Here is a 17,824-nt window from a genome sequence, read left to right as displayed (position 1 = left end):
CTGGGAAAGGAAGAAAGTAAACCCTTTCTTACAGTTGAGGAACACATTCTTACACAAAAGTAATATCTTCAAGCCACAAATGACAAGCACTGTGACCTAAGTACCTAGTATTCTTCAGAATACTAAAGAATTAAATAAGTCACCGCCACACACTAGCACTTTTAGCCACTGAGAGCACTTTCACAGCTAAAAGTCTGAAAGTCATAAAATGATAAAATCTGTGCCATTCTTAATAAAGAAACTAAACAACTGGAACCTAGTTCTTGCTGAAATAGGGAAACCAACATCCTCATATATCAGGAAAACCAATGGACATTAATAGGGCCACATACATACTCTTCCTTCCTCTTCCTCCCACCCTTCCTCAACAGTGAGAATAGGAAGTTTGTTTTCCTCAGAGTTACAGAGTTAAAGAAGGTCCTGAGTGGTCACAACCGGAAACAGGAAGCACAGGAGCCACTATGTCATCTACAGCTGCCATGACAAGACACTCTCAAATGCGACTTTTGAGCAACATATGACAAGATGACAGCATCAAACAAAAGTCCTGATTAGTGACAGGACTATTCACAAGTCATTCCTATCTGTCGAAGATGCTCACTGCAGAATTCCTGACAGAGGGTTTGGTAGGACACATTCTTACTTCGTGTAACCCCCAAACCTAGAGATCAACTGCAGCTTTACTGTCCAGCCAGTGCAGTGGCTCCTGTTACCATTATCACCAAATAACATGTTAAAATCCACATGTGCTCATGTAAAATCCTGTGTTGGAACAGCCTAGGCAGAAGGAAGGACGCTGCAAAGGTCATACCTCTGTAGCGCACACACTCATTTTGAGAAGTATTTATTTTGGCTAGATCATCCATATTAGAAGATCAGGTAGGAATATACCCTGATTTAGTATTTTCATAAACATCTGATCAAAACAATACTTTAAAAATTAGACACCACGGAGGGCAAATTTTATGTGTACAGCCAGTCTTACTGATTGATGCAGGAACAGAAGGAAGATGTGCCACGGCAGGTCATTCAAGGACATGTAGAAGTATACGCACTTCACGTGACTTCACTATTACGTGTAAAATCACAGAGTTTAAAATATAAGCAAAGTTTTAAGGAATTTTTTAAAAAAGGCATTCCTTAAGGGAACAATTTTTAGGTAAGATTATGAAATATGGTGTTAGAAAAGTTGTCCCTGCTTCAAAAAAAAAAATTTAAATGTTTCAAAAGACACACATGGCAATATGCTCACATCAAGTTAGCAGCAACAGGAAGACACAGTTAGGAATGAGAAGTGACTGCGACAGCTCCCCTGAACCAGACCGGCAGTGCCTCACTCTGAAGAAGCCTGCACGTGGACACGTGTGCCACACAGCTCAGTGGATGACACAGTATAAAGCACAGCCATCTCTCTCTTAATGATTAGGCCACTAATTATGCACAGAAGACATCACAGAACGTGCTAAAAAAGCGGGGTCACAACTCCCAGTATGGTCAGCAACCACCCACATGCTTAGGCCTCTCGCCTTCAAGGCCAGGAGCAGGCAAAGGCTCACTGAGAGTGTAACATTTTGTTACTGAAGAACAGAAACACATACTTCAAACACAAGAGCAATCTACTTCTATTTCTAAGGCAATTACTAAGGAAATAAGGGCAAAGGTGATATATCCCTAACAAGAATGGAAGTTTAGGGAAGAAGATGGTGGAAATAAAACCACAATTTTTTTTTGGTTTCCAGATTGTGGAAAATGGCAAACAAACAGAAGATACGTTATCATGCCATTTTATCCTCATCAAACAAGGAGGGAAAAAAGACACCAGGATAGCAACAGGTAACTCCGAAGTAACGCTGTCAGCACGGTCTCCGATGCTTCTGCCGGAGCAGTGTGGCTCATTTATCTGGGAGTTCAAAACTGCAAATTCTAAAAAGAGCACACTCTACCACTCTGTCTCCTCCTTGCTACTGAAGTGTATGGGGACACAAACAGCTGTGTTCACACACAGACGCAACACGCAAGTCACAGGCCGTCCTTGGACTCCACGCACGTATTAATCTGTACTGTTTTTTAAGGGTAGATGCAGGCACCCAGACAGACAGTGGAGCTCCAGTTCAGCTCAAGGAGCAAAAGCACCTTAAAGAACTCCAAAAACCTCATCCTCATGTCAGTACACCTTGTCTTCAAAGTCAATCATGGAAATCTTGATCCTGGGATGTCTATAAATTGACAAGAGAGTTCATTTTACCTATTTTTTCAAAAAATTTTAAAAGATTTATCTATTTGTCAGAGAGAGACAGAGCACAAACAGGGGGAGTGGCAGAGAGAAGCAGGATTCCCGCTGAGCAAGGAGCCCAGTGCGGGACTTGATCCCAAGACCACTTGATCCCATGACCTCAGCGAGGGCCAGATGCTTCACTGACTGAGCCACCCAGGCATCCTCATGTTACTTATTTTAAATACTTCAGCAAAGTCACCGACTGAAAAGCTGCCAGGTGTACTCAAATACTTCCCCGTGCTCCACCGACATCAGGTCAGACTGTGCTTATTTAGGCCTGTAAATCAAATTTCTGATAATCTAACAGAACAGTCTCTCCACCTGAATTCAGAAAACTGGACACAGTTAATAATTTAGCCTGAAGTATTCTTTTTTTAATTAGGTCTCATTTAAAGTAATATGCATTTTTAAGGGCACCTGGGTGGTGCAGATGGTTACATTATCTCTTGGTTTCGGCTCAGGTCACGATCTCAGGATTCTGAGATCCAGCTGGGCATCCGGTTCCACTCAGCACCAGTCGGCTTGTCCCTCTCCTCCACCCCCCACGCTCTCTCCCTGCACCCATACTCCCTCTCCCTCTCTAAAATAAATAAATCTTAAATAAATAAAGTGGTATGCCTTTTTAGGGCACCTGGGTGGCTCAGGTGGTTGAGTGGCCATCTTTTGATTTAGGCTCAGGTCATGATCTTGGGGTCCTGGGACTGACCCCTGCTTCCAGCATCAGGCTCTGTGTTCGGCTGGGAGTCTCCTTCTCTCTCTCTCTCCCTCTGCCCCCCCCACACCCTCTCTCTCAAATAAGTCTTTAAAAAATAAAGTAGTATGCCTTTTTTATTTTTTGTAATCCCACACAGAAAGGCAAAGTATAATGAAAAATACTAAGAAATCAATTACAAAAAAGCAAAGTTGATTATCAACACCTTACGACTGACTAGTTATAAATAAGATATACACTCACATCCATCAAGTGGAAACTATACAAAGTCCACAAAGTCGATAAAGTCCATACTCCTCAATTATGGATCAGAATATAATCACATTGATATAGTACAAGTAAAAACTGACTCCCCAAATTTCAACCTCATAAAGGTAACTCATTAAATACAGGATTTATAAGAAGACTGATAATTAGCCATGACGACGTAAGAACGCCCACAGACCAAATCCAGCCCACAGCCTGCACACTAAGAATGGTTTAGATATTTTTAAAGAGTTGTTTTAGGAATAAAGAAGAAAGAGAAGAATGTGTGACAGAAATCAAATATGCCCTGCAGAGCCTGAAATATTTACTACCTCGTCCTTTACGGAAGAAATTTAGCATCCCTTGCTCAGGAGGAAATCAGGTTCCCACGAACTCTAATTTTCTTTCCTCTCCGCTATCTCTGAGACTACATGGGTCTCCATCCTGGACCTTCTCAGCCCACCCAGCAGCATGCAGTCACATGGTGCTGGGCCAGATATCTAGAGGTACCTAGAGATATCTTTCCCTAGGGGCTTACGCAGACCACATTGCCAATTTCTTGGGCAGGTAGGTACTGCCACGTGACAATGTCTTCCCCAGTGTGCCATAAACCATAAAAACCTCCATGCACTCCCCTCTGCATCTGGCTGGACGCCCAAGACAAAAAAGGCCCTAAGGGATGGCAGAGCCAAAAAGTGGAAGATGCCTCCACATCACCACCTGGAAATCACCACCTGGAAGAAAGCTGCCTGCCAACCTCAAAGCCATCACACTCCTGGTCTGTGTGTCCTACCTGACCAGCCAGCTCCTCTAAACCCTGAGCCTGTGACTTCTTGTTTTATTATTCTTATTTAAGCACGAGAACAAGAATTTTTCAGCAACTGTTTAAAAATGCCTAAGTCCTTTCATTTTCCACCATCCTGAATTAGAATAGCATTTTTAAAATGAGAACACTTTGAAATATGCATTTCCACAGTGCACTTTCTTTAAACTGGGTAGGTTACAAACTTAAAAATAAAATAAAACCACAGTAGACTCCTTAAGCAAACATTATGTATTTTATCTTTTGTCCAAAGAGCAAATTAACTGGAAATGAATGGCACCAGTAAATTAGTTACTCTAGCTTCTATTCGTGTCCTTTGAAGTAGAAACAAGCTAGGTATGAACTAACAGTTATAAAGTTCAACCAGGGCCCTGTGGTAAAATGGAGACCTTTCAAAAATACAACTAAGATACTCAGAAAAACTGAAAAGAGCCAGCACTTCAACAGCTAATTTTTAGTTAATATAAATACACTTTAAAATTCATACCCTAGCTATACCTGAATAGGATTTAGGGATAAAAGGGAATACAATTTCTTACAGTAAACCAAATCACGGGCTTTTCTATTAACAAGACAAAGAGGGAAATGGTAAGTAAAACCAAACTATCTTTCTTCAAAATCCTAGAGTTGTTTTGTTTCTTTGGGTTTGGGGTTTATGTTTTGTTTTTCAGATTTTTACTTACCTATCTGAGAGAGAGAGAGAGAGAGAGAGAGAGAGAGAGAGTGTGTGCATGGAGGGGAGGAGCCGAGGGGGAGGGAGAGAGTTTTAAGCTGACTCTGCCCTGAGTGTGAAGCCTGACAGGGGCTCAGTCTCACGACCCTGAGCCAAAACCAAGAGCTTAATGCCCAACTGACTGTGCCACCCACAGGCACCCCCTTAGAGTTGTTTTATAAGTTGGATTAAGTAGCTTGCAAGAAGTGTTTTCTCTAAAAGAGCTAAAGGTCAGGCAGGCGGGTCACTGGGGAGTGACCTGTCAGTTTGCCACAGATGGCCTCTACTGTGCTCCACACTCCCCAGAAGTCAAGACACAGGTGAAAATGACCATCTTACATGCACAAAACAGGATCCATAAACCTATTCAGCTTAGACCAACCACTTTAATTAAAGGTCCTCTAAGATTATTGAAATACCTTCCTTCTTGGAAGCAAATCTGGGCCATGGTACCTTTATTTCAAAGCAGTTAAGCAATAACACTTTGTTTCTGAGAGAAAAGGTGCCACTCTGTCTGTGACATGGGAACTAGTATAGTCATGTGGTTAAATTCTAAATTCTCTGTAAAAGGTATGAGAACATCAGACCCTCCGAAGAATTTTCCAGGGTGCTGCCAGCATAGTACAGTCAATAGGGGCCCAACTGCGGTATATGTAAACCACCTACAACCATGTGCTTTCATCAAATAAACAGCATTTCCTCCCCAGCCTTGTGAGGACTGTTAAGCATCTAAGCAGACCTGGATTCCCATGCTGGCTCCACTACTGGCCCACCCCGAAGCCTTGGGAAAGTAACTTTACCTCTCTAAATCTCAGGATCCTCACCAAGCAAACTGGCTGTGAGGAGTCACTGAGAAAGGCCTGGCATGGGAGCTGGACCACACGGGCACCGTGACAACAGGAAGTGCTTGGGCAGTAGGCATACCCCCCACACAAGTGTTTGAGGTTTAAACCAGTGCTCCCAAATGTTCCCGGGCATAGGAAACACTTAGGGGTCTTGTTAAAACCCAGTCACAGATTCAGATGCAGTAAACCAGCCATCAGGCCAGAGATTCCGTGTCTCTAGGAAGTTCCCAGATGCTGCTGCTACTGCTGCCCTGGGTTTAAACTACTGCTGATCATTTGCAACAAACTGCAGTAAGCATATTCAAAATAATGACATAACCATGAGAAACAGAGAAAAGCATATGATGCAAATATGTGACTATGTTTTTTATTTCAGAAACTCCCTGTGGACAAGCTGATATTAGAGGGCTTTCCCTCAACATGACAGATGTAGAACGTAACATATTGTATCACTTTCTAACAGGAGCCCAGAAAAACTGACAGGACAAACATGGTGAAAGATAAACTAGTAGCACTCTGAAGGGAGAAAGGGCTGACTGTCCTGCCTATAAATGACAGGCGCAAACCAAGGGAATGACAAAGAAGAGTGCTAATGAATTTAAAACTCAAACTCTCCTATTCCTAAGAACTGTGCTTAAAGTTAGCAATGTTCTATCCCAGAAGGAGAAGCTGTTCTCCATAAAACCCCCACCACACACTACCGTTAACTGTCGTAGGGCTGGCTGGGTCCAGGGCAAAATACTCAAAGATTCAAAAAAAGATTCCAAGATGATTAAGAATTTCTGAGCTTATGAAGAAGAGCTGAACATGAAAGCAAACACTTGGGGGCCTGGGGCCCCGAGACCACATGGGTGGCGCATGCATGACGACAGCCTGTCCACACCATGTCAGCACTGGCCTCACTGCAATCGCCAAGATCCCATGTCCTAAGTGAGTATTTGCAAATAACATCAACTCTTCCAGTTTCATAGCTGCAGTCCCCTCAATATACAGAGTACAAGCTACAAAGGGAGAAGGAGCAGCTGTTTACGTCCAAGACAACACAAAGGAGAAGACTTAATCTATACACTAAATGTTATAAATTTTTTTTTTTAAAGATTTTATTTATTTGACAGAGAGAGACAACCAGTGAGAAAGGGAACACAAGCAGGGGGAGTAGGAGAGGAAGAAGCAGGCTTCCAGCGGAGGAGCCCGATGTGGGGCTCGATCCCAGAATGCCGGGATCACGCCCTGAGCCAAAGGCAGAGGCTTAACCACTAAGCGACCCAGGCACCCCTAGATGTTATAAATTTTTAATATTTTTTCTATTTATGGGGCGCCTGGGTGGCACAGCAGTTAAGCGTCTGCCTTCGGCTCAGGGCGTGATCCCGGCGTTCTGGGATCGAGCCCCACATCAGGCTCCTCTGCTGTGAGCCTGCTTCTTCCTCTCCCACTCCCCCTGCTTGTGTTCCCTCTCTAGCTGGCTGTCTCTATCTCTGTCGAATAAATAAATAAAATCTTTAAAAAAAAATTTTTTTTCTATTTATGTGTGCGACGAAGGAAATATTCATAATATATTTTTCATGGTCTCAAACCAAGGTGTACAAGCACATACTGTCAGAGTTCAGACCCCCGCGAACCTCAGGGGGCGCACTCCTCCCAAGGCCCGTGGCTCCCCACCAAGGGAACAGAGCTGGCTCCACCTACCGCCTAACATGGCCCTGCCAAACAAATAGCACATGAGCCACAATGAGAGACACATGTAAGTTTAAATTTGCTAGCAGCCACATCAAAAATGTAAAAGAAACTGGCTACATGAATGTTAATAGTGTATTTTATTTAACCTCATATATCAAACACTATTATTTCAACATGTAATTCTTTAGGTACAAAGTCTTCAAAATACGGGTGTATTTTACACTTAGAGCACATCAAATTTGGACCAGCCACATTTTATGCTCAAGAGTCCTCTGTGGCCAGTGGTTACTATCTGCACAAGACAGTTCTAATTATGTATTACTACAATTATGATTCAAAGTTTCTCCCCTGCTACTAAAATAACCACCCTCCCCTCAATCTCCTTCCACAGCCAAAGTCAACAGTTAACCACCTTTTCCACACAGGGCTAACGTGGGGTTGGTGAGGAGAGATTATGGGCCATGTTTTTCCTTGCTTCTAATGTAAACATACATGAGAAATCATGTTTATTCTTATATATATAAAGCAACTTGTACAGTCTTCAGCTTAAAAAAAGCAGGTCACAAGAAAACTAGAACTGTTTTTTAGCCTCTAATATTTAGAAATATTTGTAGGAATAAAAGGGAAGTTTTTACATCTTTCACCTTGAAACATGAAGGACTAGAAGAGGAGGGCCATAAGTGGCTCACTACTGGTTTTGATAAACCCTGGCAAATTGTAAAACAGGTGCAGGTCTCTGAGAACTTCATTTTCTAAGCTAACTCAAAAATATCATAGGGGCGCCTAGATGGCTCTGTCAGTTGGGCGTCTGACTCTTGCTTTCAGCTCAGGTCATGATCTCATAGGTCATGGGATCGAGCCCCGTGTTGGGCTCCATGCTCAGCCAGGTGTCTGCCTGAAAATTCTCTCTCCCTCTCTTTCTCTGCCCCCCCCGACAAAATAAATAAATAAATCTTTTTAAAAATATAAAGAAGAAAAAAGTGCCTAAGTCACTCAAATACATTGGGAAAAAATGATGTTTCATCAATGTAAAAAAAATAAACAAGCCATTAGACTCCCCTTCACCTTGGAGTAAACTGAACCTTCACGGCCCCCATTTAGATCAAAAACAACTTACTTATTCCAGGAGCAGCAGACATAGTTACTCCACACCTCTGGTCAAGTTTACAAGCAAGGTGGGAAGTGGATGTATTAGGCAAACTGAGCTGCTGAAAGGCTGCGCATACTGGCTCACGCACTCCTGCCAGCATCCAGACACCTGGAGTATCAGGACTCCCCTGGGCTTGGATTCAGGTATTCGGGGAACTTAGCTGGGCAGCATCTGACAAGACCCAAATGGGGAAGTGCTGGGCTCAAGAAGGGTGAGTGGCTGCTCACTTGGTGCACTGAAAGCTGCATGCCACAAACAGGGGACAGGGAGCAAAGTACCTATAAACAGGAGCGTGCAGTGTCACTCTGAAGGCAGATCTGTGCTATATGTTAGCGATAAACTTCCTCCTCACAGCAAAGCTGAATGCCTAGGCAAACGTTCTTTTACATGAAGAGGCAGAAACACGGAACACGAAGAGTAACAGCTGGACTCCGAAGGCGGCTCTCGCTTAGTACCCAGGGAAAAGATCACAAGGGACTGGAAAGTCCACCCAGTAGCTACTTCTCCATTTCCTCCAGTTGCCCTCCCTCAGCCCCCACCCAAAGGCTGGACTAATTAAATCAAAGATCAGCGTGCCTATTAAGAGATATGTATTTCTTTGGAGGAAAGGCAACACAAACTCTGAGCCAGTTTCATTGTATTTGCTTTGCAACTGCTTCTTCCAAAGAAAATGTCAAAGGCAATCACATTTCTACCACCCAGATATTCCAGAATAGTTTTCAGTTTTACTTCGTAATTTCTTTGATATTTCAGCTTTTCTTTGAGAGTAATAAATAAAAGAGTCAATTCCATTTAGTATATCTTATATTAATCAGCAGATACTTTGAATACAGGAATATTATGATAAATGGTCCCTACCCCTTGAAAAATACAATAAAACTGGGGGGGGGGAAGGGGAAGAAAACACAGAGAATGAAAGGTATCAACTCCAAGCTTGTTCCATAGAAAGGGAGCTCAAGAGAGGGGAGCTTGACCAGAAAGACTTCCTTATACATGAGGCCCAAAAGACAGGTAGGGTTCAGTAGGTGATGCTACAGCAAAAAGCATTCCAGGCCAGTACACATATGCCTGCAAGCACAGAGAACAGGCCAGAGGTTTCCAGTAGCTTCAGGAAGTTCATGGCAGGGAGAAGGCCCTGCTAACAAAAAGAGCCATTCAGAAGGCGCAAGGATAAGCTTAGGCATGAAGATCCGGTCTCAGAGGTCCCAGAAGGAATACAGCACAGAGCAGCATGGGCTCGCTGCAGAAGTAGAGAGAACAAGTGAGTTTTAACTGAGATAAACATGCTTTAAAATGTCTACAGTAAAGATGACGCAACATATTTTAATAACATATGGAAAGAAACAATTCTGAGCAGAAGCAGAGGCAAGTGACGCAGAAGAGATGACATTTAAGCTGTGGCAGGTACACTTTGAATAGAGGCTACAAAGCCCGAGAGAGGGAGAGATCTAACCTGTTCTGGGTATGGCCAAGTGTTTGGGTGTGACTGAAGTACGGGGCAGAGAGGGAGTGCTGAAGACACGGCCATGAAGGTGGGGCGGAGAAGGAACCGGCAATACATCAAGACCTAAGCAGTGGAGTCGGGTAAGACAGGGCAAATAAGCAGCAAGGTCAGATGTCTACCTTACACACCGAACTATCCACAGGCAACAGATGTACCGGAGAGAGAGAAGCCTAGAAAGGGAGCAACCCATCCAGAAGCCTCTGTCAAAACCCACAGAAGGTGGGGAGCCCTGCAACAGCCTCCACTCTGAAAACCAAGGTATCCCCTGAGAGATTTCCCACCAAGCTACCGCTCCTCCTCCAACATCAACCACGATTGTCTCTTGGAAGCCCGATTTTCATTTTTCTTCAATCCTGGCTATACTTTGCAGTATCAGATGACACAAATTTCTGGCTTGCCTTTGGAATTCTAAGCTGCTTGGGAAATACACGACCCTCAGAAACCAAACGTCACCCCCACGCAGGAGCTAACTCCAAATCCAGCACTCAGATGCTAAGGGCAGGGCGCACGCCGCAATCTCATCACGCACTTCACCTTTACATTAAAAAGGCCAACTGCCAACCAAGGAAAACCCAGTCCTACTTTGGTCACCTGGTCCGCATTAAAGCAAGTTACTGCGTTCCTATACAAATTGTCATTATGAAAACTCAAATGTATATGAATTTTTATGCATAATTTCCACAATTTCAAAAACTTCAGTCCAAGGATATGTAAAGCATAGTATTTTACTAAGAACAAGTTTTGTGGGTCTTTTCAAAGTGAGACTGAGGGGCTGGGAAGAAAAAACCTAAGTAATGAGGGGGATACAATGGTCACCAAATTCTTGCCAGAAGCCTTGATAGAGAGCAAAGGAATGAAGGCAAGGAAAACCCAGCAGCATCTAAGTGCTGTGTGTGTGTGTGTGAGAGAGAGAGAAAGACAGAGAGAGAGACAGGCACAGGGACAGGGAGGGGGGAGAGAGTGCACATGCAAACAAGCAAGGGTAAGACGTACCATCAGAGTCACACCAGAGAATTCTTAAGGGGTCTAACAGCTGATTTTCCATCTGAAGCTGCAGGATTCTCTGAATCTCTGAAACCAGGCAGAAGCGTCAACAAATCAGAGGCAAACATGAGAGAGCAGCAACATGTAACTGGACAGCAAGAGGGGCAGCCACCTCCTATCCAGCATCATGGTTGCCCTCAGACCTCTGCGGAAGCCCAAGATCGTTAAAAAGAAGACCAATAAGTTCATCGAGCATCAACCAGACTGGTATGTCAAAATTAAGTGCAACTGGCAGAAACCCAGAAGCAATGACAGTTGGGTGCACAGAAGAGTCAAGGACCTGCTTTCGATGCCCAACACTGGTTACGGGAGCAACAAGAAGACAAAGCACGTGCAGCCCAGCGGGTTCCAGAAGTTCCTAGTACACAACGTCAAAGAGCTTGAAGTGTCGCTGATGTGCAACAAATCTCAGCGTGCAGAGATTGCTCACGATGTCTCCTCCAAGAACCACAAAGCCCCTGTACAAAGAGCAGCCCAGCTGGCCATCTGTCACCAACCCCAATGCCAGGCTGCACAGTGAAGAAAACGAACAGACAGCTCATGTGCACGTTGTACTTGTGTTCATAAAACCATAAAACTACAAAAAACAAACAAACAAAGAGGGGCAGCAGTAGCTGGCACAGCACAGAATAGTTCTGAGGTCTGCAGCTACAGGGGGTGGCCCCAGGAGGAGAGCAATGGCAGAACTGAGGCATGAGCTAGAACGAGCGGGTACAGTGTAAAGAGAAGCAGGTCCAAAGATTTAGCTGATTATAAGCTCCACATGAAGTCATATTATGATGTGACTAATAAGCAAAGCAACCTCAGAATAAAGTCAGAGTGAATCCTGTCTAGGACCATGGAAGATCTAATCCTACTGCAGCCTTCCGGGACAGATCACCCATTGCCAGGCAACACCACACCCCGTTCTGGGCAGGAGGAAGGGATTGCCGATCACATGGCACCTAAAGAGATGACCAGGCAAAAGGACTCATCACTTGGGGGATAGAATAACTAGCTCTGCACATCTTACAGCTCTTTTACACTACCATGTATGGCTCCCAAACATAAATGAGAGCCAGGGAGCGAAAAATAGAGATTATGTGTGAGCAGAAGCAGGAACTCGTTAAAGATCAGGCTGAAGGTTATGGACATGAATACACGCAAAGCCCTGAGACTGGAGGAACTCTGGCCAAAGCCTGGATGATCCTCTCTGAGGGCATCCGTTCAGGAAAGGAAGGCGATACTAAGTGCTGTTTTATAAATCTCTTCTCAAGTCCATTTGATATAAAAGGGATGGCTTCATCTGGGCTGACACGGAGCCTCAACAGGAAAATGAAAGGATTACACAACCTTCCAGATGTTTACTGGGTAAACATAATTCTCCACTCCTCTGGCACCTCAAGCAAGACAGCAGTAAAGGACAACGAAAAAGAAAAAATGCCAACAAATGTATGAAAAGACAGAAAATACAGAAATGATTCAGAAAGTCCAACATCCAAGTAACGTAAGTTTTAGAAGAACATATTACAATTCACAACCACCTGCCTCATCAAAACAACCCTTTTTTTCTCCGAATATATGGAGTAAGGACTCTCCCCACAGGACCTACACATCCTATCACAGTGGGTCATGGAACAGACCTCTAAGGCACAGTGTGAAATCCCACTGTATCAGAGATAAAGACAGTATCTCAACTTTTCTAGTGAGGAAAAAATACTCCAAAAAACACTGAAAATTAGAATGGTATCAGCTTCCTCAACAGTAATTCTAGAAAAGAGCATTTTCAGACATGGAAGGTTGGAAAGATTTATTCACCCTTTCTCAAAAGGCTACTAGAGGGGCACCTGGGAGGCTCAGCAGGTTAATCCTCTGCCTTCGGCTCAGGTCATGGTTCCATGGTCCTGGGATCGAGCCCCGCTTCTCCCTCTCCCTCTGCCTGCTGCTCCCCCTGCTCGTTCTCACGCGCTCTCCCTCTGTCAAATAAATAGAAATCTTAAAAAAAAAAAAAAAAAAAAAAAGCTATTAGAAAATGGGCTCCACCAAAGCACTGCAATATGCCAATAGGGGCGCCTGGCTAGCTCAGTAAGTAGAACATGTGATTCCCGATCTCAGGGTTGTAGGTTCAAGCCCCATGCTGAGAGCAGAAAGTACTTAAAAATAAAATCTTAAGGAAAAAAAAAAAAAAGCATGGTAATAAGCCATGAGAGGAAGACATGGAATACATGGAACCAGGGATCCTACACACTGAGACACTTAAGCAAAGAAAACTTTCAGAAGAAAAGTAAGGAGGGGACACCTGCCACCACAGAGCACGTCAAGAGGAATCAGCTCAGAGTGAGGCATGCATGAGGCAGAGGGCTCTGAAAAGATGTGTTCACACAGGAGATCTATGTGCCAGATGTATGTGACCATGCTGAGAAGAATTTTACTAATTAAGTCAGAGACCTAGGGAACAATTCACCAAAACATACACACTTTTATACTGATTTTAACCAAAGTGTGCTTTAACTATGTTGGAAGATGGGGGAGAGAAAGAAGCAATGCATATGTAAAAGCACACCTTCACCTTCCTTGCTAGAAAGTCAGCTAGATTAGAAACAGCTACCTATAGACACACAGCTCAAACACGGAAGGAATAAATATAAGAAAACAGCTAAGAGATAAAGGTAGTGGCCCCTAGGAAGTAATTATGGGATGAGGATGAGAAAGGATAAGAGAGATGGAGCCGATGATTGTTATTTTTTGCTGTAAATCTTGTGGTACTGTTTGACTTCTTAAACTATGCACCTACACAAACTATGTGCCCAAGTATGGTATGATATTACGAAAGGAGAGAAAATAGAAGAGCGCTTAGTATAATCCCTGGCACTTAATAAGAGCTCACAAATGTGGGCTCAGTCAGAAATCAAGATATTGTGAAAGATTAGCTAATCTGTCCAGTCATATGAAAGACAGGAAGTAGCTGCGTACACTTAAGAGTCTGTGTACAAAAAACAAGCAAACAGAACAAGCCAGTCACCAACCAACAGCAAAAACCACAATGGTACCTCTTCACATTTAGGTCCTTTTTTCACCCCATTCTTTCTATCATCAGCATGTGAGCCAACTCCAGAGCCCTGGGACACCTGGGGGTACAGTAATGAAGTTGCCAAATCTGGTTTGCCACCTATTTTTATATAGCCCCTGAGCAAAGAATGATCTTCCTATTTTTAACTGGGGGGGGGGACAGAAATCAGAAGAATGACATTCCATGACTTGTGAAAATTCTCTGAAATTCAAATGAGTTTTCCTGAAACATAGCCACATCATACATTTACATCCAATCTCTGGCGGCTGTCACACAACGAAGGCAGAGTTGAGGGTGACAGAGACCACATGTAGTGCACTCATCACTCCACACTGTTGCTCTGCTGGATGCCTTCCAGATCACAGTGACAGAGTTGTAACTCCACCATGCTTTGAGGGCCATGTGTTGAACCGTGACATTTTATTTTATTATTATCCTTGCATCCCCAACATGTCAAAACAAGAAAAGAAAAACGGGACTTGGACTGCTGTGCTTGTAAGACAGAGCGGGGTGGGGATTCTCGTGTCCCGCAATCCCACGACCAAGCGCCGTGCCTGCCCCGCACGCACCCCGCCCCGGTGCTGGGAGCCGCAGCGCACACCCCCATCTCCAGGCCATGCAGTGGCCAGCGCTCCCGACACACAGGCAGGCTCGCGTCAGAAACATGTACACATTTTCACCAGAACATCTAACAGGAGAACTTCTTGACAAAAATAAAAGAAGAAAATGAAACTTCAAGCAAAGCTGGTCTCCAAGTGGCCTGTTAGCCAAGCGGCGAGGAAGTCGGTGATAGCTCTCCCTTGGATTCTCGAGGGGTTCACGAGGGGTTCACAGATACGACTGATGCAGCTCTGCTGGTGTTTATCTGAGGTGTCTGAAATGATGACAAACGAGCCTTTATGAACAGCCCATAAGAAACAGCCACAAGCCGAGCGTTTCCAGAGCAGCCGAGTGAAGAGAAGTCACCAGAGCGTGCAGGAGAGGCCGCTGTGACATGTTACCACGGATGGGGGTCAAGTGACGTGTAGAGGAAAAAACGGCTTAACTAGACAATTTACAAAACCTGTGAGGATGTACTGTTCAAAGCCTATGGCTCTTCTTATTTTCATCAGAAGCTCCTTCAAGAGGTTTTTTAAATTCCTCATGTGTTACTGAACCAGTAATGTCAATGTCAGTGAACTTCATTTACTCTCTCAGACTATATCACCTGCAAGCTTATGGCTTATCAGGGGTTAATGTTTTTTTGCAACTTTTTGAGCCCTGGGCCAAGACTGAAATTTTTCTGAATGAGAGGAACAAAACACCTCAACCACCAACTACTGAGCACTGAATGGCTCTGGAAATTGGCGTCTGCTGAGGTCTTGATGTTTCTTACTGAATTCAACGTAAAACTGCAAGGCTAACCAGCGCTGATCTGCAAACCTTCTGCTGTGGTAAGGTCACTTCAATACTAACTTTGTTAGGATTATAAATTCAAGCTGCTTCATACACTTCCCATGCTGTCAGAACTTAAAATTGAAGTGAGATCTCTGTTCCCATACAAATTTGCAGTGGGTACATTTTCTGAGCTCAAACTACAGTTAAAAAGCGTTTTTCAGACCTTAATGCAAATGTAAAGGAAATTTTCCTATTGCAAAATTCATACAGCTATACAAATGAGGATTTTCCTACCTGTCAACTGGAGTCCTTAATCTACAATGTAATGACCTGCTAAAAGGCAAACACCAAGAGAAAAATCTAAAAGAATTCTATAAATGCCTTTCGAGTGATGAATATACATGCTTATAGACTGACATCAGAATGTGGCAGCACCTATCTGTCGAAAAAGACATTTTCAAAGATGAAATATGTAAAATCTCACTACAGAGCAGCATCAGGAGATTAGATAAACATCTGCAATAGAATCTGAGAGGGGGAACTCTGGCTATGAACACAATTTAGGTCAAATGTTATCCCCCTAGAAAAAGAATTCCATTCTTCTCATTAGTAGGTCTGTATTACAGAATATTAAACTCAAGTATTTTTTTATATTTTTAATTTCACCAATTTTTTTGCCTCTTTGTCTGCAAAACCTAAAATATTTCCTACCTGGGCCTTGACAACCTCTGGGCTATAGGACCCTTTATTTAAAATGCTGCTCCTCTTTGGGAATCCTTCTCCACTGATTCTAGGACTCCTGGAGACTAATGGGTAACTTCTTAAGAGTTCACCTGGCAACACACAGCATCTGATGAGCAGAGAAGTGAAAAAGAAACAAGAGGAATACAGCTAATGGTTTGGAACTGTTCTATAATTTGCCACAGCTAAGAGTCTTTGTAAGAAAAGAAAAACAAAATAAAATTTTAAAAAACAGAGAAAGGGAGAAAGTCCTAAAAATGTTATCCTGAGAAATGTCTCTGAAATTTTAGCACTGTCACTAAACAATTAATGATACCTATTATGTAAAAAGTACTCAAGACATAAAGTAGGGGGCACCTGGGTGGCTCAATCGATTAAGTGTCTGCCTTTGGCTCAGGTCATGATCTCAGGGTCCTGGGATGAGTCCTGAGTCAGGCTCCCTGCTCAGTGGGGAGCATGCTTCTCCCTCTCCTTCTGCCCCTTCCCCCACTCATGCTCTCTATCTCTGTCAAATAAATAAATAAAATCTTAAAAAAAAAAAAAAAGATAAAGTAGAAGTCAAAACTCCTTGCTCATAGAATACTTAAATCTACTCAAAGAGAAAAAAATAATCCTAAAATAATTTAATGAGATATTCTAAGAGTTCACAAAGGAGTGGCCACGGAAGAACTGGAACAATACAGAAAGGTTTGACAAAAAAGGTAGAAATAGAGCTGAGCCCTAGTAAAAAGGTAATCAAATACACAGAATAATAATAATAAAACCCTATGATGGGGGGGGTGGACAAAATGGTGAAGGGGGTCAAAAGGTACAGATTTCAAATTATAAAATAAATCATGAAATGTAATGTACAGGGACACCGGGGTGGCTCAGTCCATTAAGCATCTGCCTTTGGCTCAGGTCATGATTCCAGGGTCCTGGGATCAAGCCCTGTGTCAGGCTCCCTGCTCAGTGTGGAGCCTGCTTCTGCTTCTGCCTCTGTTGCTCCCCCTGATTGTGCTTGTTCTCTCTCAAATAAATAAATAAAATCTTGAAAAAAAAAAAAAAAAGAAATGTAATGTACAGCATTGTGACTATAGTTAATAATAACACTGAATTATACATTTGAAAGTTGCTATGAGAGATCATAAAAGCTCCCATTACAGGGGTGCCTGGGTGGCTCAGTCAGGTAAGCATCTGACTCTTGATTTTGTTTTTTAAAAAACAAGATTTTATTTATTTATTTATTTATTGGGGGGGGAGTGCAAGCACCCACACGAGCGGGGTGGGGGGGAAGAGGGGCCAGAGGGAGAAGGAGGAGGAGAATCCCAAGCAGACCTCCTGCTGAGCCCCATACAGGGCTCGATCCCACAACCCCAAGATCATAACCCAAGCCGAAACCAAGAGTCAGATGCTGAACTGACTGAGCCACCCGGATGCCCCTGACTCTTGATTTTGGCTCAGGTCATGAACTCAGGTTTATATCAAGCCCCGTGTTGGGGGCTCTACACCGGGCATGGAGCCTGCTTAAGATACTCTCTCTCCAGGGTGCGTGGGTGGCTCAGTCGTAAGTGTCTGCCTCAGCTCAGGGCGTGGGGATCGAGCCCTGCATCGGGCTCCCTGCTTTGCTGGGAGCCTGCTTCTTCCTCTCCCAATCCCCCTGCTTGTGTTCCCTCTCTGTCAAATAAAT

General features: G+C 43.5%; 2 protein-coding genes across 2 annotated transcripts in view; one reads left to right on the top strand and one right to left on the bottom strand.

The window, feature by feature from the left end:
* Positions 1 to 17,824, bottom strand: part of PPP6R3 (protein phosphatase 6 regulatory subunit 3) — a 101,099-nt gene that overhangs the window by 71,717 nt on the left and 11,558 nt on the right.
* On the top strand, positions 11,116 to 11,508 carry LOC117796674 (60S ribosomal protein L32-like). Its single transcript, XM_034645309.1, has one exon. It carries the CDS (start codon positions 11,116 to 11,118, stop codon positions 11,506 to 11,508), a length of 393 nt encoding a protein of 130 aa, XP_034501200.1.

This window comes from Ailuropoda melanoleuca, chromosome 16 (genome assembly GCF_002007445.2).
Source record: "Ailuropoda melanoleuca isolate Jingjing chromosome 16, ASM200744v2, whole genome shotgun sequence".
Taxonomy (NCBI): Eukaryota; Metazoa; Chordata; class Mammalia; order Carnivora; family Ursidae; genus Ailuropoda; species Ailuropoda melanoleuca.
This window is presented reverse-complemented; position numbering and strand designations above follow the sequence as displayed.

What these genes read in the sequence shown, in the direction of transcription:
- LOC117796674 (XM_034645309.1), top strand. Translation starts at nt 11,116, where the DNA reads ATGGTTGCCCTCAGACCTCTGCGGAAGCCCAAGATCGTTAAAAAGAAG.